Here is a 24,851-nt window from a genome sequence, read left to right on the forward strand (position 1 = left end):
CCTCCAAGAAACTAATTCAGTATAGTAAAATAGAATTAAGTGCCCTGTCTTAGGAAAAAGTTTATTAATAATAAGGAAGAACCGGGACATCATACATCGTTTCTTTGGAGATTAAAGTGCAGGCTATGAAATGGCATATAAAATAATGCATAAAATAGTGCAATCTTAAGGTGCCATTATTTTTATTACACATAGCCTATGTTCATATGTCCATTTCCTCTTAAAAATCCCACTGTAGTGACACCTTTTAGCTTATTTATTTAGGCATTACTTATACTGTTTTACCCACCTTTGGGGCTACATAGAATATTTTAACATTTTAACAAGTAGAATAATAGCGCATACATCTTGAAACTACTAAGTAGAGATTAAGGCAAGCCCCGGTAAAGTTCAGTACTCCAAAAAACACGTTTTACAAAACAAAAGTTGCTTCCAAAACCAGTGGCTTTAGACCTGATGGCACCCCAATTGTTTTCAAAATAGTATGATTACTCTCAATACATTTGTGTTTGCCCCATTATTTCCAGGCTCTGTACATCAAGAGGAGCTTGAAAAACAATAGGTCCTATAACCTCATGTTCTGAAGTAATTCATATTTATCAAAGCCAAGCCAAGTCCATGTGGGAGATAAGCAGAGGATCCTGTTGGGGTGAGGGGGGGCAGTCCTCTTCATTTCTTATATATGCCTTTTCACATTTTTATCTATGTCTGTAGTGTTGTACCATAATCAATTTATAAGTGTGGGAATGACCCATTAAAACAGAGAAGTCTCCTCTGAAATTCAAAGAGTCAAGGAAGATGACGAGAATACTTGATGTTCTAGGACACACAATATTACCATACAGCACTTAAATTACTGACGTATAATCCAGGGCCAGATGGTTCTCTCTCAGGAGGCTAGTTTACAATTTTCCTGTAACATACGCCAGTTTTATCAAAATAATTCGTGATTTGTTGAGCCTTAAATACCATTATACTATCCAAAAGCAGGTATAACAGCTATCAAATTGGTCAAGGCAATATCCTACCATGTTTCACCTAGACAGTCTAAGTAATATTTAAGACTGAAAACAAACCACTGACCTGTAGTGCTTTATTCTCCTACTGTTACGGAACAGTCATGCATTAACAAGTGCAACTCATTAACCTTATGGACAGGTGATTCCATGTGTATAATGTATTAACTCGGATTTTGAAACAGAAAATCTACCTTCTAATAGTGTGAATGCTTATTATGAAAGCCAAATACTCATGTTTACTAATGGAAGACTACAGATACATTTAGAGTATCTAGATGTAATTTAAAAAGAAACCCAGGAAACTAAATAATTCATTAACAATTACTGAAGAAATCATCTGAGGTTACATCCCTTTGATGCATAAGGATCATACTTTGTAAACCTGTAAACATGTCCTTTGTTACCTAAGAAAGTCTTCCTCTTCCCAGGAAAGCAGACTCTGAAAGGCCATGAGCACTCCAGCAGGCCTCCTCCAGAGGATGACAATATGGCTAAATCCTATGATCACAAAAATGAGACCTGCTGAGAACATGAGTTCCAGACGGGGACTTTTATGGAGGACCTTGACTGACAAATGGTTTTTGGAAATTGTTTATTTTAAAATTACCTTCCCGACAAACCATGAAACACTTGGATGTTATTTTATGGTTTTTCACTGAAAACATACTACATTGTAAATGGAGTTTCCAAGTTAGACATAGAATTGATCAAAATCTAAGGATAGTATTATGTAAGGACAATATTAAAAATGGAGAAGAAAAAGTTTCATTTGGTGAGGTTAATCAAAAGGATCCATAACCATGTCATTTTGGACGGATAAAAAAGGTGGCAACCTTGTGCTTTTATTCAGCTAAGGTACTTACCCAAACCTTAGGTTTATACAGGTGTCAGACTCCCACCTGGAAAGGGATAGTTTTCTGTATTACACCTACATTTATTTTAAATAACTGATGCCCAAGGCAACAGTTGTTTAAAAGAACTTAACAGTCAAATAATAACTACATAATTTAGTACATTAAAATAAAACTAGGACAGTAATAGTTCAATGTCTCAAAAATATACAGCTGGGGAAAATAACCACTGTACACAATTTGGAGGTTGTTAAAGTGACCACTTTGAAGACTGAACAGTGCAAGACATGCTTTTCCAGTTACAAGCTCAAAACAGGAGTGCAAACGAAATTAAAGCTTTAAGTTGTAGGATAAGGAAAGCTTGAAATTAATCTTAAAAAGCTTCCCTCGGGTCATCCCCCAGAAACGAAATGATCAAAATGCTTTTTCATAATACAGTTTTCTTCAATGAACCTTCTTTCAATGGTAAAACTGCACCCCACGAGTTGGGTCCCCTACTCACACCACTGGTAATGACCACATTTGATCAGTGAACACAGTGTCGTGAGTAAGGAATAGTACTGGTTACCAGAGGGCCGATATCGATAAAGAGACTTGGAATTTGGGGTTCTGCCTTAGCCAGTGTACCTGAACCCTACAGAGAAGAGATAAAGCAATGGGCTTTAACAGTCTCTCGTTCCTGTAAAGCTGGAGGACAAATGGACTAACAACCCCCGGCCCCGGCATGCTGTTGTGGTGGAAGATGTTAAGCACTTAAACTAAGACGCTGCTCTAAAACGTGAAGTATAGAGGTTCAAGATCAATACAGTGCAAGAGCTTTTTAAGTGAGTTGACTAGGCAATGCATGCATCCATCCATGCAATGTAGGACATGGCCCCAAAAGAGAACTGAAAACGTGTATATAACAACTGGATACGTCCCTTGCCAGTAGTTTATAAAAATATATAGTCAATACTGTAGAGGCCCCTTCTACAGTCAATACTATGGAAGTCCGCTGTAGTTACCCATTACTTCAATACCAAAGAGCATTTACTACTTTTCAGACATTCCAGACAAAGGTCACTTATAACAAAAAGTCAACATTTTTTTTTTAAAACAAGATACTGTCCATTTAAAAAGTAGGTCTTTTCTTTCAAGTGAACAGGACATTTTCTGTATTCAACTTAACTTCTAGTCTGTCAAGACTGCTTTAAGATCCTTATGTAATGTGCATATATGCAGAAACAAATAAACTTACTTTCAACATTATCTGCACAGAAAAAAAGTTAACTCCTCGAAACATGATAGAACAGGTCTGGTTAGTACAAATCTATTGCAAAGTAAAAAGATTCTGTGCATGAGTTCAACCAGGAGAAGCAGGAAGAGAATGTCCCGACCACGAGAGTTCAAGTGGAAGCTGTGTGCTGAGAGCCTAGAAGCCTAAGGGACGCCGTGTTGCTCACCGGATCCTGATACGCATAACTGCTTAAGACACTAAGCCATGTCTTCCTCGGGAGCTAGGACCACATTCCAATTTACTTTCTGTTCCGGAGGCGTTTAGATTTCCTAGGCGAGTCTCTGGCTTCTGCCGCCTTTTTTCGCTTCCGAGGAGACTCTTCATTCTGCCCAGACCCTGAGGAGGTTCCTACTGCACTTTCCATGACTTCTCGCAGTTTGCGTTCCAGCTCCGCCAACCGTGCGTTCTGTTCGCCTATGATCTGGGTCTGCTCGAGCAGTTTCTGGTCCTGGTCTTGCAGCTGTTTCTGCTGTTCTTGCACTTTGGTGCGAAGCTCAGAAATCTCCCGCCTGAGAACAGTCACACCGGCACCATTTGTCTTAACCTGTTGCTGGAGTTTGGTAACCTCTTGTCTTGAAGGGTTTTGCTTGGAGAAGAGCTGCATTGTTGTTAGGGCTGCCGAAGGTCCTGGAACTGTGGAGAAATAGTTAAAAATGGTCAATTAATCACTCAAAATGTCTCGCTAGCAGTAATACTTCATTAAATTTATTTTGAAACGGAATATCCTTATAATATCACTTCTAATAATTTCTTCTTTGCAATCTACTTGGTCTAATGGATTAATCAGACACCTTGTTTTAACTGTAAATGAGTTTGAATTCTGAAGCTGATGTTCATGTGGCAGTATGTGGATTGCCAGCAAATGGAGAAGGGAATTTAATGGCATAAACTTGGATTTAAAATATTATAAAACATTTTTAGGACCTAATAAGAAAATATAAGCAGTAAAATTAGAATAAAATTATTTTCTACCTCATTGCACACAAGCAAACATAAACATTCGAGTTAGAACTACAGACCTATCATGTTCTTAAGTTCTCTCTGCACTTAGTTATAAGCAAAAGCTTCAACTCTGGCCAAATAATAAGAATGGCATCAAAAAAGTGGATCACATCCCACGTGACGATCATGAAGAATTTCTGACGTGGTACAGGAAGGCTTTGGAACTATTCTGTTTTAGGAATAGTAGAATGTAACATGGGCATAAAAATCACTATTTTAAACTAATAATCTCCTTTTCCTTTAAACCTTATCTCCTGAAGGTTTTCTAAAAGGATCGGGTGGATCAGTTCATACCCTGAACCCATCATGCTAATTTTCTCCTTGTACATCTAAATAACCAGAATTTTCCCTTGATTGATATATTCTTCCTTCTTTCTCTGCTTATCTTTATCCAACTTCCACTGATGCATCAAAGCTCAGAACAATTCTGTCCTCCTGTGAAGTTTCAGTCAGACCAGCCAACAATGATCTTATCTCCCTTAAGATTCTGTCTCTGCTACTCATTTGGCATTTACATGGACACTCCTTTCAAATATTTCTCTTGCCTATGATAATCTAACTTTGAGTCTGGCTATGTCTCACCTTTTGAAATAGAAAGACCCTTCAGAGCAGACACCATGTATTACACTTCTTTGTAGTCTCCACAGGACATAGCACAGTGCTGGGCGCATAATAGGTACTTAATAAATAACAGATACGTTAATGCTGAGATGCTGCAGGCTTTATTATTAACTTACAGAGTGCCACTCAGTGATCCCACTGAGTATTCCAGGCAGCTAACTAATCGGAACAAAACAAAACATTTTACTAAAATTTTTTTCCTGATTTAAAATATTTGCAAGGGTTGAAGACATTGAACAATTTAGTCTTTCAGTAGATAAGGGCACAAATCTCTAGGATCCAATACTTTTACAACATAGCTACCACAGAAGAACTGACAATGTTCACAATAGCCTTACGCACCCTGTCTTTTAAAGTAGCAGCCAGACACTCTGGAGGCTGAAATAATTAACTGGATTTTCCCATGAAGAATTTTTGGGGTTTTATCTGGTATATTTAATTCTGCTTTAGGATAATGAATATTAACTAGTCATAAACATCAAAAAACATATATATAGCTTTTCACCCAACAAGTCTACTCTAATAAATTTACTGTAAGTCAATAATAGTGGATACGTACAAAGATTTAGCTACAAGTCTGTTCTTCAGAGTGTTGTTTAAATACTGAAAAACTAGAGACAAATGTGCTTAACAGGAGTGGATAAGTTATATTAAGTTATGGTCTATAATCCAATCTGTCATTAAAGACAATGTTCTAGATACATATTTACAGACACGGAAAAGTTCAAGATATATAGTTAAGTGGAAAAAAAAGCAAGCTACAAAACTATGCATGAATGTTATTATAAAATGAACATATTATTAACAAACACGAGATACCTGGAGGAGAGCCCATGAGTCTTCCAGAGACATCTGATCCTGGTAATTTCCTCTTTAGAATGGGAACAATCTTTTCATCAAAGTATTCCATTGCCATGGAGGAAATATCCCTTAACTCTTGAAGTACTTCATGAGCTCGCTGAGGGGCTCTGGTAGAATTGACATATCTCAACACACGATAAATCTCATCAATCACCTAAAATAATGAGCTCTCATTAGCACTTTTAATTTTTTTTAAAAGAAAATAGCTAATAGGGAGAGAAGTGGCTGCTTGTTTTGTAATTCCTGTAAAGACCTAGAGGGTGATTTAACTGATGTACTGGCCACTGATAACATTACCCTCTGTAACGCACGGCTTTAAGGGGCTTGTTATAATACCTTACACATTTCATACTTCTACTCATTAAGCATCTTTTCTGTACCAGGTACTACGCTGGGGCTAAGGAATCAGGATAAATAAAATACAGCTCCTGCCCTGAAGGAAATCACAGCGTAATTGGGGAGACAGATGTATAAATACGTGATACAAAGAGGGCTATATAAAGAAACTAGAGGACTAAACTAAGAAATTAAATCCTGAATTCGAGCAGGGGTAGGGGTAGGGGAATTACCCAAACCCACTTCCCTCTAGCCCGAATCTGTCTCCCACAGCCCAGGGACTCAGCCTGATGTCCTGCTCTTTAACACGCCACCACAGGCTCTATCCCTTGAAGTTCTCTTTCTCTGTACTTGCTATGGATTGAAATGAGGTCTCCTCAGACTCCGCTTTCTTGCTATCACCAAAGGGTGGCAAGAGATCCTTTTTCATTTTAATGGTAACTGCAATGGGGAAACGCATAACATACGTAGAGAAGAAACTAAGTTCTGACAATTAGGAACAGAGTTCTTAATTCTCTTGCTGGAATGGTAACTGAACATTCCGTAGGCATTTCTGCCCTCAGCTTTAATCCCTGTGAGGTTATCCTTAATACTTCCCACGGCTTCAGCATAGACCTAAAGATAATAATTCACATCTCTGAAGACCTCCAGTCTGGATGACATCTATTCCAATGGGCCTTCATTTCACAAGAATTGTGGGTTAATTAACCAAACCATTCCGTCCCCAAAATATCTCCATCACCTTGAATCCCACTCATTCCTCCTGCTGCATTTACCTAGCCAATACCCATCTCTGGAACAATTTTACAATCTTCTCTTCCCCTTTACTCAGGCTGCTGAGTACTACCAGACAAACATACGATCTTACAGAACAGTACCAGGACAAACTACAGTCCTTCACGCTTTCTAGACTCTCAGAGCAATGAGACGATCCTTCTCACGCCAGCACCACGGGCGCCTAATGAATGTCGGCAAAATTAAACAGTCAGGATGCGTCCCTATCGTGAATCCCAGAGGATTTCATGAAGAGGCCACGTCTGAGCCTGGAGAGATGAACAGGAACTGGCTTGGGCTGAGGTGCTGTACATGTGGGCCAGTGTGATGGGAGATGAGACATGCTAGTCTTGAATTACATGGGGCATGCAGGTGATACCAGCCAGCAGGCAGCTGGAGACACAGGCTAGGAGCTCAGGAGAGAAACTGCGCATGACGGTGAGGCCCAGGAGCCAATGGCGTAAGAGGGACTGACCGCCCAGTGAGAAGATGAGAACAAGACAGTCAGAGGTGGAATCCTGAGGCACTATGGTTAAGTAATACATTTATTTTTGCCATTACTACTAGATTATGAACCCATTTTAGAAGAAGAAAACATTTTTTCAATAATAACTTACTGAACTACCATGTTAGTAACAATTATATATATTAAAAAAAATTTAAAAAAAGAGTACTTTCCCTTGGGCTTATAATTTAACTATATAAGCATATCCTAACTTGTAAGATAGACATTATTTAAGCATTTACTGCGTTCTTACTATGTACGTGTCACTTTTCAAAGCACTGGAGTAAAAACAGCGAATGTGGCTGGCAAGATTCTTATTCTTGTGAAGCTAAAGTAAACAAATAATAAAATAATCTAAAATAGTGCCAAGAGGAAAAAAGAGGAGGGGCCGGCCCCACGGCTTAGTGGTTAAGTGCGTGCGCTCTGCTACTGGTGGCCCGGGTTCGGATCCCGGGCGCACTCCGACCCACTGCTTGTCGGGCCATGCTGAGGCCGCGTCCCACATACAGCAACTAGAAGGATGTGTAACTATGACGTACAACTATCTACTGGGGCTTTGGGGAGAAAAAGGGAAAAAAAGGAGGAGGATTGGCAACAGATGTTAGCTCAGGGCCGGGGTCTTCCTCAGCAAAAAGAGGAGGATTGGCATGGATGTTAGCTCAGGGCTGATCTTCCTCACAAAAAAAAAAAAAAAAGAAAAAAGAGGAAACTGTGATAGTTACTATTGGAGGGACAGGGAATAACTTTAGACAAGGTGGTCAGGAAAGGCTTCTTGGACATAATTAAGCTAAGACTGAATGATGAGGAGGAACTAGTCACTTGAAGATCTGGGGAGAAGAGCATTCCAGGTAGTAATAATGGCAATGGCTCCAAGTTCAGAGTCAGCTTGACTTGTTTAAGGAGTTCAAGGGCTAGAAATATGCTATCTATAGCTATATCTCCAAATAGGAAATATTTATGGAAGCTCAAAGCTTTGAAAAAAATTATGTAATATTTACACACCATTAAGAAATGATTAATAAAAATTAAAAATATAAGCCAAAGTAGGAATATAGTATTTTTTCTTAAAAGGTCCTTCATACTGACTGGATTCTATGCACTAGTGCTAGGATATTAATTGATCCATGGTAGTTTTGTGTTTATCAAAGTTTTACTGTATATTATAAATAAGAAAAGCACTGCAGTGCTCCAGTATTATTTTATGTTGTCCTCAAAGCTAGCATGTTACATCTTTGAGTACAAAGCAACTATTAGCTCTTTAAACTAAATCGAACCCTCTCTCCCTTTTTAGCCCCAGGGCTTTTGCACATTATGGTCCCTTTTCTGGAACATTCTCCCTGCATACCTCCCCTACCTTCTCTAACCTCAAATTCCTTACTCATACTTCAGGTCTCAGTAACATTTCATTTTCTGAGAGTGGTCTTTTCTGATCCCCCTTCTAGTTTAAATCATGTTCATAACTTCATCGAATGCTTTATTTTCTCTTCAGAATACACATTACAAGTTGCAAGTATATCTTTCTGTTAATTTCTGTCTTCTCCATGATATAGTAGGCTCACTGAGAGAAGAGGTCATAGCTCGTTTCACTGTCAGATCCCCAAAGCCTTAGCAGTGTCTGGCACATAGCAGATAGTCAATAAATGTTTGTTAAATGAATATGATATAAGGATGGTCAAATGTTATACTGACATATCTAAATAAAACTGTTTAGGAGCAAGCCATAGGGTTAAATTCAATACAAGATTATGATTTTTAGAGGGTAGATTTTGTTTTGAACATAAAGGTCACAGTTAATGGAATTTCTATTGAAAGGGATTTTTAAAAATACCTAACACTTGAAAGAGTACTTATATGTTTAATGTAATATCCACAGCTTTACTAATGGATCTATTTATATTATGTTTATGTACATAAATACTGGTAGACAGAAGATTATTTACAGTATGTTTGAGCTAGCCCAGAAACGACTGTTGTCATGATTCAAGCATGAATAAGACACAGATCCCATCCAACGCAAGACAACTCAGCGCAAGACCCACAAACAGAAAAGCAGAGCTCAACGGTAATAAGTTCAATGTATAAGCAAAGTGCCGTGTGAAAAAAAGAAAGTAGAGAGACAAGATCTGTTTGAGAGAATCAGGTAGACCTAATGAAGGACTTGGCAATGAGAAATAAGCAGGATTTCAAGGGGTAAGGGAAGTTAGAGCAGGAGGAGGGCACACCTGGCTAAAGAGACAGTGGAGCGGAGTGGACAGATGATGGAGATGGACAGGTGACAGCATAGGAAATCAACATTTATGTAGTGCTATTACATACCATGCATTTATTTTAGGTTTTTTTTTTTTGAGGAAGACCACCCCTGAGCTAACATCTGATGCCAATCCTCCTCTTTTTGCTGAGGAAGACTGACCCTGGGCTAACATCCATGCCCATCTTCCTCTACTTTATATGGGACACCACCACAGCAAGGCTTGACAAGCGGTGCGTCAGTGAGCACCCGGGATCCGAACCTGCAAACCCCGGGCTGCCAAGGCGGAGCGCGTGCACTTAACCGCTGCGCCACCGGGCCAGCCCCTATTCTAGGTTTTTAAAAAACATACATTATGCAATTAATCCTCTTCCATAACCCTTATTCTTCAGAATGAATTTCCTATCAAAATACCCCACAGGGAATACTAATTGATACTAAATTACATCCATAAACTAATTTGTGAAGTATTCTTATCTTCACTGTTATTTAGTCTTTTAAACATAGTGTGAAAGCACGATATCTCTTTCCATTTGCTCTGGTCTTCCACTGGGGAAAGTAATGTCTTCAAATCTTACTATCTAGGGATTAGTCAAGTGGGAAAATCCATGTTTTCAATAAAATTAAAAATATTCTCTTTCCTCTGTCCAAAAGTTACAAGCAAAGGACAAGATGAAGGAGAAAAAGGTCATGGGGTGTTAGAACCACACTGCTTCTACCATTCAGAGTTATCAGTGGCTGCAATGGCTTTAGAGGCACATATTAAGAAAGCATAGTATTTACTCAATTTTCAAAATATTTCATATTCTGAGTAAGTTTAATGACTTTCTGAAAATTACTTTAGCAGCAAGAATGTATCGGTATGAGTTTTGAGTCCAGTGGAAAGATCATAGGCCTTAGCCTGGTCACTTTTAATGGCTGTTTCTACAACTTTTAAATAATATGCCACATGCCGAATCCTACCTGGGCTTGAGATAATACAACAATAGTTATGAAAAATATTTTTAAGTTTTAAAAAAAGTATGGTACAAACAAATGTGAACCACCATCACATTTCTAACACATGGAGTTCACTCTAGAGAGAATTTCTATTTTGTTTAACCTACTGTTTAGCAAATAAAATAAAGCTCCTGTTAGAATACTGAACCTCATGTTCTCATCTTCCATCTTTGTCTTTTTGTTCTACTGGAGATTTCCTTCCCTTTCCCTTTCACCTCTTTTAATTTAAAAATTAAAGGATATTCCTCAAAATAACTGACCTACGCTCTTCAAAAATGTGAAGATCGAGAAATACAAAGAAAGCATAGGGAACTATTCCACATTAAGGAAGATTAAAAAGTCCATGGATAATCCCAGATTGGATTCTGGACTAGTTAGCAAGAGTATATTATTGGGATAAGTGATGAAATTTGCATATGGATTATCGATTAGTTAAGTGCATTGTATCAATGTTAAATTTCCTGATTTTGATATCTGTACTGTGGTTAAGAGAATGTCCTAGTTCTTAGGGAATACACTGAAATATTTAAGGATAAAGGGTCAGAACATCTCCAACTTATTTTCAAATGTTTCAGAAAAAAATAAAATGCACATATACAGAATAAAAGCAAACGGGACAAAAGTAAATAATTGCTGGACTGGGATAAAAAACATATGGGCGTTCCTTGTACTATTCTTGCAATTTGTGTGTAAATATGAAATTGCATCAAAAAGAAGCCCCCTCACCCCAAAAAATGCAACACCATCAGTTTTTTCCCCTCAAAATGTTAAAAGCAAACCAACACCACCTAATATATAGATTTTAAGTTTGTTCATGGAAATCTAGCTTCATGACTGTGTACAACCATTTACACTGTGAAAACCATGACTTTTGGTGACCACTGCGTTTCAATAAGCACAAAAGGGTGACCAGGGCGACCGGTAACGATTAGGAGCAGGGACTATCCACGTCTTTTCTTCATTATTATTTCTCCCAGGATGGCTGGTTGGCCTCTGCTCACGTGTGCTTCAGTATGTGTGAATTGCTGATAATGACCATGAACTGACTGTGAAAAGTCTGACTTCTCTATGTCATAAGATTCGAGAAACGTATACAGGAGCAAGCCAACAATCTATAACCTCTTAGTTCTGGGAGATGAGTGGAGTATCAATATAGCGGTCAGAGTGGGCAACTATGGCCCCATCTGACCTGTGCCTGTTTTTGTAAATAAGGTTTTATTGGAACACAAGCACACCCATTCATTTACCACGTTGTCCATGGCTGTTTCTCAGAGTTGAGGAGTTGTGACAGAGCCCATGTCACGCGCAAAGCCAAAAATATTTACTACTTGGCTCTTTACAGAAAATGTTTGCTGATCCCTGCCATAGATAATAGTGCAAACTCCCAACCAGTCCGAATTCTTTAGACAGACTTGCTTTTACTGCCCTCATTATCAGTATGGTCTCCCCGTCAAGAGACCTCATTTTAAACCCCTCCAGTGAGTAAGACCTAGGTTTTTGCTAGTAGAAGGGCAATGATTTAGCTTGTCTGGAGTTGGAGGGGGATCTTTAGGTTTAAATCATTCTTAAATATAGACTCTCAACCAAGCCTCCCGTCTTAGCCCCACTTTCAGAGGTGCTTGGAGCTTTCAACTCTAGAGCTTTCTAAAGGTTCAGTTGTATAGACTGGGTGCCTCCCAGCTTTCCCCACTGCCAGTTTAGGATTTAACTTTCTCAGTTCTGCTAAGTCAGTTACCACTCGTTATTCTACGTTCCAGCTTTCAAAATTTTGTTGTTGCTGTCTCCTCTCCCAATCCCATTCTCATGGATCTTTTTTTCCTTTTTAAAATTAGCACATTTACTGTATAGGTGGAGTTTTGGGAGGAATTAGAGGTAAACATGTATTCAATTTGCCATCTTTAACCTACCATTTAATTTTAAGAGTAAATTTGATTGCTCTTTCAGAGAATAATTTTAAAAATGTTTTTTTTTTCCAACTATTAACGGCCCAAAATTCTGGTATATACCAGGCAATCTAATTTAAACTATGATGCTGATATTAACCAGATTCACTTAAGTAACTTGTGAAAAGTAATTTAGGAAATGAAATGATTACTGTAGACCCGAATTTTAACAAAATGGATATATTCTATACAAAACCACAAAAAAGTATAAAAGCTCCTAAAATTTTAAGTATAACACAGGAGCAAGATCTTGGGGAAAACAAGATAACCTACTGCATAGACCATGTACCAGATCAAGATTATATGTTAAATTGAAAGAAAATTATTTTATAGGATGTCCTCACTTAACCATGGAAATTAAATGCCACATCCTTATGTTCTGAAAGTAGAATGTGAAAAGTTAAAGGATGAGAAGCACAAAAAGTGAGCAATCATAAAACAACCCAAATACTGCAAACTGTGTTAAGTTAGCAGTTTAGTTTTAGGCTAAGTAAGCTAAAAAGTACCAGCTACATAAAAATAAAAAGTAACATTCTGAGCATACACAGTGTTGCTTTAGGCAAAATATAAGCTATAAAGATGGCACTTTTAAGAAACAAAATAATCCAAGTTGGGGGCTGGCCCAGTGGCATAGTGGGTTAGGCTTGCCTGCTCCACTCCGGTGGCCGGGAGTTTGTGGGTTCAGATCCTGGGAGCAAACCTATGCACCGCTCTTCAGGTCATGCTGTGGAGGCATCCCACATACAAAATAGAGGAAGACTGGCACAGATGTTAGCTTAGGGACAATCTTCCTTAGGCAAAAAGAGGAGGATTGGCAACAGATGTTAGCTCAGGGCCAATCTTCCTCACCAAAAAAACAAACAAAATAAACAAGCTGAATTAAGTGTGATAATAAAAACAAAAATTATTTCTGTTTTTTCAGGGTTGTTTTCCCAGTCAAGTTCAGGTTTGTAAGAGAAAAAGAACTTAGGATCAATTCTTGTGAAGAAATGGGTACTATTAAGGAAAAATGGAAGAAAACAATAAAGAAAATTGAGAAATCAGAAGACTTGAGAAATGTAGCTTTTGTCAAATCACTTAAGGTCTCTAGGCCTCAGTTTTCTTATCAATGAAATAGGAATAATAATACTTGTTCTGTCTACCTCACAGGCTGTGATGGAAAGGAAATGAGATAGTGTATATGAAAATGCTCTGAGAATGAGAAAGTTATTTCATAAGTATAAGATGAGAGCAATAACAAGAGGAAGGGATACGCAGACATCTGTATTATAAAGGAAAGGCAGAGTAGGTACAAAATTCCTTTCCAACTGCTCTCCTATTGTGGGCAAGGTAAAGGCTCCAGTTAAGGAGCTGTCCAGAGCAAAGGCCCAAGGGGACCTACTGCATCTTGAAAACTGAAGACATTCTCCATTACGGCCACCTTGGTTTTGTTCTTTTATTTTGGTACTAGAAATTCAAGTGAAAAGTCAACAGGTGGTTTCCAAAATAAGAGCAAGACTCAGATGGATTTGACCTCATTTGTTTAGACAGTAAAGATCATCATTCCAATCACGTGATCCTGATCAACTAGAATAAAGGCTGGCGACTTCTGTAAAGGCCAGACACTAAACGTCTTGGGCTTTGCAGGCCACACGGACTCTGCTGCACACTTCTCAACTCCTGTTAGTAACAACTGACTGAACTGTCTCTGGGGTTATGAAAACTGTAAGATGTTTCTTAAATATTCATATTCTTAACAACGAGATATGCAATAAAAACGATGAGGCTATAGGGGACAATCTTTATTAGTTCAATGAACTTCTCAGGAAAATAAGAATTCAGGCCTATAAATCAGACCTGGATAAATTTGGCATAGGAATCAGAATCTGAAGTTTCTAACTGCTCACCCTTTTATAGTTAGTACCCTACAAAAGCTTTTGTAGCTAATATGAAGAAAGTGAGATATACCAAAGAATATTTCAAATAAGAAACAGGATTCCTCCCCAAAATAAACATCAAAGAAAACTGAAAATGGAGAACGTCCATACAAAATATTGCCAATGTTAATTATCTATGGAAGTAACAAAAAAAGGACATTCAAATTTTACTAGTTATTAATTAGCTCCGTGTTAAGGGAACCTTTTTTTAGTTATCAACTAGGTAACAAAATCATGTTTAATTCCATTTCCACCCCTTCTATATAAAAAGATACAGACATATTTCATCTGAATTTACAAATTCAAGCAGCAAGATACTACTGAAGGTATGAGTCGCATGTTAAATGATGAGGTCTTTATTAATTTAGTAATAGTCAATATGCCACGATATACTTATTTCTGTGTTAAATAGCGCTGTGGCTTAGCTCTGAGTATACTGCTATACAGTAATTATTTATTCCTGTCAAATCTGGAAGTTTATAAGTTGTCTTCATGAAACATTTCTCAAACAAAACAAAAACCAGCTTGTTCCTCCTACTCCACCTCCCCCAAATTATAACAATCCTGAAGGCAGGGACAATACCTATCTTGTTCACTGCTGTATGTCTGGCATCTTAACAAAAAGTAAAAGCTAAAAATTTTTTCTTGAGTATGAACTCTTAATAAGCTTCTCTAAAGAATAGTAGGGCTTCCAATGCATATTTCATAATTAGAATTTTAAATATAAAGATCACATAAATGATACACATTTATGTCAGTTACTGTACAGAAGCTAAACAAATTTACCCATAGAAACTCATTTCAAGTAGCCATGCTGTGGTGGCGGCTCACATAGAAGAACTAGTAGGAATCACAACTAAAATATACAACTATGTACTGGGGCTTTGGGGAGGGAAAAAAAAAAGAAACTCATTTCAGAGAAGGAGGAACAATTCTGACATTTAAAAAATCACTTTGTAACTTTATAATAATTTAAAGTTTACACGGTGCAATCCAGCTGCTCTAGGTAAGCAATTCTATTTTACCTTTCCTGGGATGAAGCAACAGAGATTGGAATCCACATACTTCATGAAAGTCATATTTAATAGTGATAGCCTTGTTTCAACAGCAGCAAGGATGTCTGCATGGCGAGCTAATGAATGGTTTCTCCTTTCTGACTCTCTCCTATGATTAAAAAAAAGTAACCATTAAAGAATTGCAGACTAAAATGTTAAGCAATCAAAATGCCTTAAGAAAACAGTCTAACAATTAAACGTTAATTTAGAAATCTATAATTGGGTCATAATTGAACTGCAATGATAAATGAATGACTATGTCCAGAAATCCTTGCCAAGGACTAGTACTCACTGAAAAAATATTTTTAAAAAAATCAGTTTTTTGTTTGTGTTTTGGCTATATCAAGCCTAATGGCTATCTGAATCAGAGAAATTAGATAAATGAAAGAATTACACATGGATATTAAGACAAGAGACTGTACGTTTTTGCCCATAAGATCAGCTCACTTAAACTTTGCAAACAGTTTTATTGAGAAATAATTCACATATAATAAAATTCACTTTTAAAGCATACAATCTAGTGGTTTTCAGTATATTCCCAGAGTTGTGTATCTATCCCCACTATCTAATTTCAGAACATTTTCATTACCACAAAAGAAAGCCTGTAACCATTATCAGTCACTCCCATTCTGCAGCCCCTGGCAACCACTAATATACTTTCTGTTTCTATGGACTTTCCTATTCTGGACATTCAGGTAACTGAAATCACACAGTACGTGGCATTTTGTGTCATCATTCACTTAGCATAGTTCTTCAGGTTCATCCATGTTGCACCATGTATCAGTACTTCATTCCTTTCTATTGAGCAACAATATTCTATTATATGGACACACCATCATTTTGATTATCCATTCATTAGCTGATGGACTTATGCCTTGTTTCCACCTTTTGGCTATTACAAATAATGCTATGAACATTCATGTACAAATTTTTGTGTGGATATATTTTCATTTCTCTTGGGTATATACCTAGAAGCGAAACTGCTGGATCATCATATGACTCTATGCCTAACTTTCTGAGGAACAAACTGTTTTCTAAATTGGCTGCACTGTTTTATAATCCCACCAGTAATTTATGAAGGTTCCAATTTGTTCACATCGTTCCCAACATTTTTTGTCTTTTTTATTTCAGCCATCCTAGTGGGTGTAAAGTGGTATCTCATAGTGTTTTGATTTGCAATGCCCTGATGACTAATGATGCTGAGCATCTTTCATGTGCTTGTTGGCCCTTAGTATACTATCTTTGGAGAAATGTCTATTAAAATCCTCCGCCTACTTTTAAATTGGGTTGTCTTTTTTTTTTTTTTTGTGAGGAAGACTGGCTCTGAGCTAACATCCATTGCCAATCCTCCTCTGTTTGCAGAGGAAGATTAGCCCTGAGCTAACATCTGTGCCCATTTTCCTTCACTCTGTACATGGGATGCTGCCACAGCATGGCTTGATGAGTGGTGCGTTGGTCCACGCCTGGGATCCGAACCTGCAAACCCCGGGCCGCAGAAGTAGAGCATGTGAACTTAACCACTACGCCACCCAGCCAGCCCCCTGTTGTCTTTTTATTGTTTTGTTGAAAGAGTTCCTCATATAATCTGGATACAAGTCCCTTATTGACATATGAGCTGCAAATATTTTCTCCCATTCTGTGAGTTTTCTTTTCACTTTCTTGATGCTGTCTTTTGAGGCACAGAAGTTTTCTATTTTGAAGGAAGTCCCATTTGCCTACCTTTTTCTTTTGTTATTTGTGCTTTTGGTGTCTTACCTAAGAAACCATTGCCTGATTCAAGTTCATGAAAGTTAGCAGTATGCTTTTGTTTAAAGGTTTTATAGTATAGCACTGACCTTTACACTTAGGTCAATGATCTATTTTGAGTTAACTTTTGTATATGGTGTGAGGAAGGGGTCCAACTTCATTCTTTTGCAGGTAGATACCCAGCTGTCCCAGCATCATTTGTTGAAAACATTAGTCTTTCTCCATTGAATTGTCTAGGCATCCTTGAAAATCAATTGACCAAAAATGTCAGAGTTCATTTTCTGGACTCTCAATTCTACTCCATTGATCTCTGTGCCTGTCCTTATGTCAACCACACTGTTGTGATTACTGTAGCTTTGTAGTAAGTGTTGAAACTGGGAAGTGGTAGTCCTCTACCAACTTTGTTCTTCGTTTTCAAGATTGTTTTGATTATTCTGAGTCTTGTGTATTTCCATAGGAAGTTGTAGGATCAGCCTGTCAATTTCTGCGAAAAAGACAGCTAAGATTTTGGTACAGACTGCACTGAATGTATAGATCAATTTGGGGAGTACTGCCATCTTAAGAATACAAAGTCTTCCAATCTGTGAACATGGAATGTCTTTCCATTTAAGTCTTCTTTAATTTCTTCTAACGTTTTGTAGTTTTCAGTGCACAAGTCTCATACTTAGTTTGTTAAGTATTTCATTCTTTTAGATGCTATTGTAAATGAAATTGTCGTCTTTATTTTTGCATCGTTTATTGTTAGTGTATACAATTATACAATTGATTTTTGTATACTGATCTTGTATCCTGTATCCCTGCTGAACTTGTTTATTAGTTCTAATAATTAATTAGCATATTCCTTATATACAAGATCATGTATATGTAAGATCATGTCATCTGTGAATAGAGAGAGTTTTACTTCTTCCTTTCCAATCCAGATGTTTTTTATTTCATTTCCTGTCTAACTGCCCAGGCTAGAACCTCCAGTAAAATGTCAAACATAAATGGTGAGTGTGGACAAACCATAGTAAAAATCACTTACTGTGATCTGTGTACCCTTTGCGACAAAAACTTGGAAACCATTTAACATGTAAACTCTTATTGAGACTAAAAAAAAAAAATCACGAAACAAACAAGCAAAACCAAAACCCCCAACTGTAAATTCTTGCCATTGCTAGCCATAACATACCTTGGGAGTTGTGCTTTAACTTGTTTCTGACATAGATTATGGTACCTCTCCACTTTTAGAAATCCCTGATTCAACATTCTCTGGCAAACCAAGTCCATTCTTTTACAAACCTATGGGGAGAGAGGAACAGAAAGAAGGTTTTTAAAAAGTAATAACCTAATTAATAAAAGACAGTTAACTTAGACTCAAAACTGATGGCTGGAAGTTCTCTGTGCTAGTATAGTTCCTCAGTTTGCCATCTGAATCTGTGACTCAGTATACATGGGTGAATCCCTCATACTTCGCAACTCTTGCAATATTGCATTATGAAATTAATATTAGGTGTGGGCAGAGAATACTTTACTTCTTTACTTTAGGTATTTAATGTTCTCAATGTATCCCCACTATTATGGTCAGAAACTGTAGTCCTCAAGATCAGTAACACAACATTTTCAAAGGTGTTTTGTTTTGTTTTGTTTTGTTTTTGTTTTTTGTGTGTGTGAGTAAGATTTGCTCTGAGCTAACATTTGTTGGCAATCTTCCTCTTTTTGCTTGAGGAAGATCAGCCCTAGGCTAACATCTGTGCCCATTTTCCTCTATTTAGTATGTGGGACGCCTCCACAGCATGGCTAATGAGTGGAGTAGGTCTGCGCCCGGGATCCGAACCTTACGAACCTGGGCCACCGAAGCAGAGCGTGCAGAACTTTAACGTCTTGGCCATGGGGCTGGTCCCTCAAAGGTTTTTAATGGTATGAAATAAGGAAAATTCTCCTTTAGCCAAAAATGTATATTCAAACTTGAGTCCAACCTCGCACAAAGTTTATATGATCTATAACCAGAATGAGAATTCTAATTTAGTTCTACTAGTGATTTGGGTTAACTATAGAAAGTTACTCTATACTAGATACTGTCACATCCTCCAAAATATCTTAACACGTGTAGCAGAACCTCAACTATTTTGAATCCTTAAGGAACACGGTATTTTTATACGGTGAAAGTACAGGATCAAAAGTCAGAACACCTAGGGGCCGGCCCTGGGGCTTAGCGGTTAAGCAGGCGCACTCCGCTGCTGGCGGCCCAGGGTTTGGATCCTGGGCGCGCACAGACGCACTGCTTGTCCAGCCATGCTGAGGCCGCGTCCCACATACAGCAACTAGAAGGATGTGCAACTACAACATACAATTATCTACTGGGGCTTTGGGGAGAAAAAGGGGAAAAAAAATGGAGGAGGATTGGCAATAGATGTTAGCTCAGGGCTGGTCTTCCTCAGCAAAAAGAGGAGGATTGGCATGGATGTTAGCCCAGGGCTGATCTTCCTCACAAAAAAAAAAAAAAAAAAAAGTCAGAACACCTACATTTGAGTCCAACCTTTATGCATTCTTGAGCAAGTCAGCTACCATTTGAAAGCCTGAGTCAGCCATCTGTAAAATGTGGATAGTATCTAACTCATAGGAATATCATTAGGTTTAAATGAAACAATACACGCTAAATCACTTGGTAAAAATTATGTTAAATAAATTTTGTTTAAATTAGTACTAATTTGAAAACTTTGCTCTATATACTTAGTTGTTATATTTCTGAGATACCCCAGCATCTTTCTTTTTTTTTTTGGTGAGGAAGATTAGCCCCGAGCTATCTGTTGCCAATCCTCTTCTTTTTGCTGAGGAAGATTGGCCCGGGGCTAACATCCGTGCCCATCCTCCTCTACTTTATATGGGACGCCTGCCACAGCATGGCTTAATGAGTGGTGAGTAGGTCCACGCCCGGGATCCAAACACATGAACCCTGGGCCGCCGAAGTGGAGCACACGAACTTAACCACTATGCCACTGGGCCGGCCCCGCACCTTTCTTATCTTAACGAAACCTAGTACACAAAATCTGTTTGTTCTTTGATCCCTGAGATTGTGCAGTGACTGAGAATCATCAACCTGAACCAGTTAATTCTCATCGTACAGGTGTGGATGTTGAAAGGGCAAAGAACTGAGATAAATCTGTATCAAAGCCAAGTTAATCAGGTAGGGGCTGTCTTGTGCCTCTATCTCTCCTGGCAAGCCCCCATGCACAAATGCTTGACAAATACCTGTTGAAATGAAATGCTGATGAAACTTTTTACATAAGTTTGCTTTCTCCTGAGACTAGAGGGACAAAAATTCTTGCAAACTAGGTTGAAGCTTATGAAGGCTTTAATACTCTAATATTAAACGCTAGATACTTCCTAAATCACAGCATGCCAAATGAAAGTATTAAGAAAAACAGGTCTTTTCAATTTCAAAAGAAATTAAAACAATATATTTTAAATACTAATACTAATTCCCAATAAGTGGTATTTTAAAATATGGTGGAATCTATTTCTAACTAAACTAAATCAGTTATCAACATCTGTTCAGTGTCTACTGAAAAAATAACAATAATAAAACCAATACATATTAACATAAATAACTTTTTAAGAAAAAGTAACTCTTCTCTAAAACAAAATATTTAGTGAGTTACATTTTTACAAATCTCTTTGATGTGTTGCTTCAGAGAACAGAAGCAAATCCTCTTTTCTGCTTCTGCATTCAATCTACCGAGGTATTCTCACCTTAGAAAATTCTAGAAAACACGATACACAAGCACACATTTCATTAGCTATCAGTATGATGACATCATCACATCAAATAGCCACTGGAAAGCTCTACTGTATTCTTGTGAAAGAATGAAAATGAAAAATGCAAATAACATTTTAATACTGTAATGAAAACATTTCAGATCTTACAGACTCCCTGAAAGGGTCTTGGGAATCCTTTTGGGATCCCTGGACCACACTTTCAGAAGCAGTACCCCAATCCTGAATAATCACATTGCCACAAACCCCAGTACTGAATTTTATGTGAGGAAAAAAGAAACTCATTGGAGGAAGAAAAAAAGTGTGTCTATGTATATGTGTGATGAGGGAGAAAAGAGCAGGCTAAATTTTCATCTTTCGTAGTAGAAAGTCAACAGATAATAACAAATAAAAGAAAAACAGCCCAAAGACTTGAAAGTGGTACCTTTGGGGAATCAAATTCAGGGTTGTAAAAACTATTTTTTGTTGTTAAAACTATTTGATGTGAGGTACAATCTTATAGAAAAATGCTTCTTGTCTTTGTGGACTCTATAATCTCTCTGATAATTTCTGAGATGAAACAATGGAAATAATTTTTTAGCAGCAATAAACTTACAAAGAAAAAAACTAAGGTTAATTATTTCTGTAATAATTTCCAAGGTACTATCTAAATTCTTTTATTATACAAGAATTTTGCTGCACTGAATCTAGCTAACTACTAGGATTTAGATATCTTTTAATAATCTAGAAACTCAACCAAATATATGAGTACTGACCGGGTGATGAGAAGATGAATAACTATTAAGGTCAACCCAGGAAGACTTCACACGATACAAGATTTGAATTCGGCTTTCAGGAAGGGCAGGGACTGCTAGGTTAGAGGTGGTGGCATATGAAAAGGCAGCAAGTGCGGAATGAATAAGCCATTAGCAAGCAAACTACTTCTGAAGTTAGAGCACATGTGTAGGCAAAGCTGAGAGGAATAAAACCTCCCACGTTTTGAGCAGGGAAATCAGATAGGATTGAGAAATAACTTTACAAAGACCATCCATTTTTTGAAAGATCTCGTACTGGGGAAGTTAACTGATCATTTTTCTGTAAGGTACTGTTTTAAGACTAAAGATACGGTTCTGGAAATTTCACATGGGGATAGGCGAAATCATTGTAGATGAACCCCCAAATGAAGAAGTGTGAGATAAGAAAATAAAGCTTATAAACAGAGCCTCAACTGACATTTATAATTAAAAGCTGGTAAAAAGACCAGAAAATAGTCTTTAATGTGGTACTCTTCCTTTCATGGATTGTCAATAAGCACCGACTGACCAACAGCACAAAAACAAAGCCACAACAGATCATATATCTTCTGTTTAGGATTCAGAAAGAAGCAAGGTGACCTCTAGAAAACAGAAATATTCTAATTTTCCCAAAAGTAAGCAGTTTAATGACAACTGCTGACAACGTATGCTAACCTGCAATGCAAAATTATCTCATTTAAAGTCTAGTTCTATATTTATGGGTATTTTAATAATTTCCCAAGGCTAGTGGGAAAATGTTTTTATTTCCCTGATCATGACAACTAAACAAAAATCCTAACAATTTGGCAATTTACCCAAGACAGTAAAATAAAATTCTGGAGTCCAATAAACAAAGATGATGACTATGTCAAAAATTATCAGTGCATTTAGAGATTAGCAAAAATATACACTATAAAAACAGAAGGGAACTAATGGAATAAACCAGTCTACAATGAAGACATTTAGCTTGGGCCTCTCTGTTACTTGCTCTTCTAGTATGAGAATATACATGTGGTTTTTCTTTGTTAATTACTTAAGGATTTAAAATGCCATGTTTATCCTTTTCATCATTTCTAACTTAAGTGGTCAGTAATAAAAAATTTTCTTCACTTGTGTTTCTTCAGAAATAGTTTTCGATTTCTTGTGCCACCATGGCCCTTAACAATGCCCAAAAGCATTGTTAACGATGCCCAATGGCCATACATATGCCACACATTTGGGAAACCCAGTTTTCCTTTTAAATCTAACCTTTAATGTCAAATCTTAGTTGATTCTAAGATGCACATTTTTTTCATATTTTAACATTTGACGTTGGAATGGTCTTACAATATATGATGTCTTACAATTATAATTGGCAACATTTCTTTCTCAGATGTCTTAGATGCCTTGAAATATAGTATGCTGGACTTCTTTGGTTTTGTTTAAGATGCTGTAGAGACTTTAAGATGTGTTATCAATTCAATCAAAGCTCTTCTGGAAAAAAAAAAGCACTGCCACAATAATATACATACAAGCTGATCACGATGCATTCTGATATCAAAAACGTTAAAATATGAAACTATTTATATCTTAGAATCAAGGAAATATTGTAATGTAACTATATATTTTTGTGTGTGTGTGTGAGGAAGATCAGCCCTGTGCTAACATCTGCCAATCCTCCTCTTTTTCTGCTGAGGAAGACTGGCCCTGGGCTAACATCCGTGCCCATCTTCCTCCACTTTACATGGGACGCTGCCACAGCATGGCCTGCCAAGCGGTGCGTCGGTGCGCGCCCGGGATCCAAACCGGCAAACCCCGGGCCACTCCCGCGGAGCGCGCACACTTAACCGCTTGCGCCACCAGGCCGGCTCCTGGAACTATGTTTTTTATGGGCTCATTTATGCTCTATAGTTCTCAAATGAATTGAACACTCAATGTTTTTCTCCAATTAATCCAGAAGCTATCACCAAAGATTAGGCTGCTTATTAATGACTCTTGAACTGAAAGGAACTTAAACACCAGAACCTATCTTTTCTTTTCCCAGTGAGAAAACTAAGGCCTTCAATTATGTGATTTGTCCAAGGTCATCTAGCTATTCAGTGGCAAAAGTGAAATTAAGAATCCAGGTCTTAGAATTAGTGTCTTAAATTTAGTGATTATCTTAATTATCTCAACGGATTAGGGTCTCAATTAATACTCTGCTGCTACAGGGTAGCAACTGTTGGCACCAGTTTAGAAAGTAGGACTTCTCGAGGCAACATGGGATTTTAAGGACATTAATGGGAGTTCTCATCATGCTGTTAAAGTATACAGAGATAGAGCTAGACCAAGATGTTCCTATCAAAGTTCAAAAACCAGAAGTCAATCACCAGGAAACAATCAGACAAGCTGCACTGTAGAACATCTTACAAGCCATCTGGCCTGGATTCTTCAAAAAGTCAACTGCATGAAAGAATGAAAAAAGTGGAGGGAATGTTCTAGATTAAACAGACTAATGTTTTATTAGATTCAAGACTCTTACTCCCCTCCCCCAAAACTATAAAGGACATTTTGGGGACAACTGAGAAATCTGAATATAAAATGTAATGTTAAATCCATTGGAAGGGATAACATTGTGATTATATAAGAGAAGTATTTGGGGCAAAATGTCATTATATTTGCACCTTAATTTCAAATGGTTTAGTAAAATAAATAATATGTATAAATAATCACACACACACATTTAGAGGGACAGAGAATGAGCATACAAGTGAAAGAGGTAAAGCAAATGTGGCAAAAAGTTAATGATAGGTGATACAATCATTTAAAAAATGAACAACAGGGCTGGCCCCCGGGTGTAGCGGTTAAGTGCGTGCGCTCCGCTGCTGGAGGCCCAGGTTCGGATCCCTGGCGCGCACCGATGCACCACTTGTCAGGCCATGCTGTGGCAGCATCCCATATAAAGTGGAGGAAGATGGGCACAGATATTAGCTCAGGGCCAGTCTTCCTCAGCAAAAGAGGAGGATTGGCATGGATGTTAGCTCAGGGCTGATCTTCCTCACAAAAAACAAAAAGAACAACAAATGAGCCACAACCATTTTCGTTCTTCTCTTGTCCTATTTGGCTTTTCAATGAACTTGTCTTAATTTCCCTCACCTATTAAAAATACGGATTCAGGGGGCTAGCCCCATGGCGTATCAGTTAAGTGCACT

The 24,851-nt window shown here is 37.7% G+C and overlaps 1 protein-coding gene across 1 annotated transcript in view; it reads right to left on the bottom strand.

The window, feature by feature from the left end:
* Positions 1-1,594: 1,594 nt before the first annotated feature.
* Positions 1,595-24,851, bottom strand: part of FBXO28 (F-box protein 28) — a 30,151-nt gene continuing 6,894 nt past the window's right edge. The window contains exons 2-5 of the mRNA XM_058533640.1: positions 18,324-18,433; positions 15,377-15,515; positions 5,589-5,784; positions 1,595-3,779 (exon numbers count right to left, since the gene is read on the bottom strand). Of these exons, the coding sequence (XP_058389623.1) occupies positions 3,385-3,779; positions 5,589-5,784; positions 15,377-15,515; positions 18,324-18,433 (840 nt within the window). The 3' untranslated portion in view covers positions 1,595-3,384. The remainder of the gene's footprint in view (positions 3,780-5,588; positions 5,785-15,376; positions 15,516-18,323; positions 18,434-24,851) is intronic.

This window comes from Diceros bicornis, chromosome 38, assembly GCF_020826845.1.
Source record: "Diceros bicornis minor isolate mBicDic1 chromosome 38, mDicBic1.mat.cur, whole genome shotgun sequence".
Lineage (NCBI taxonomy): Eukaryota > Metazoa > Chordata > Mammalia > Perissodactyla > Rhinocerotidae > Diceros > Diceros bicornis.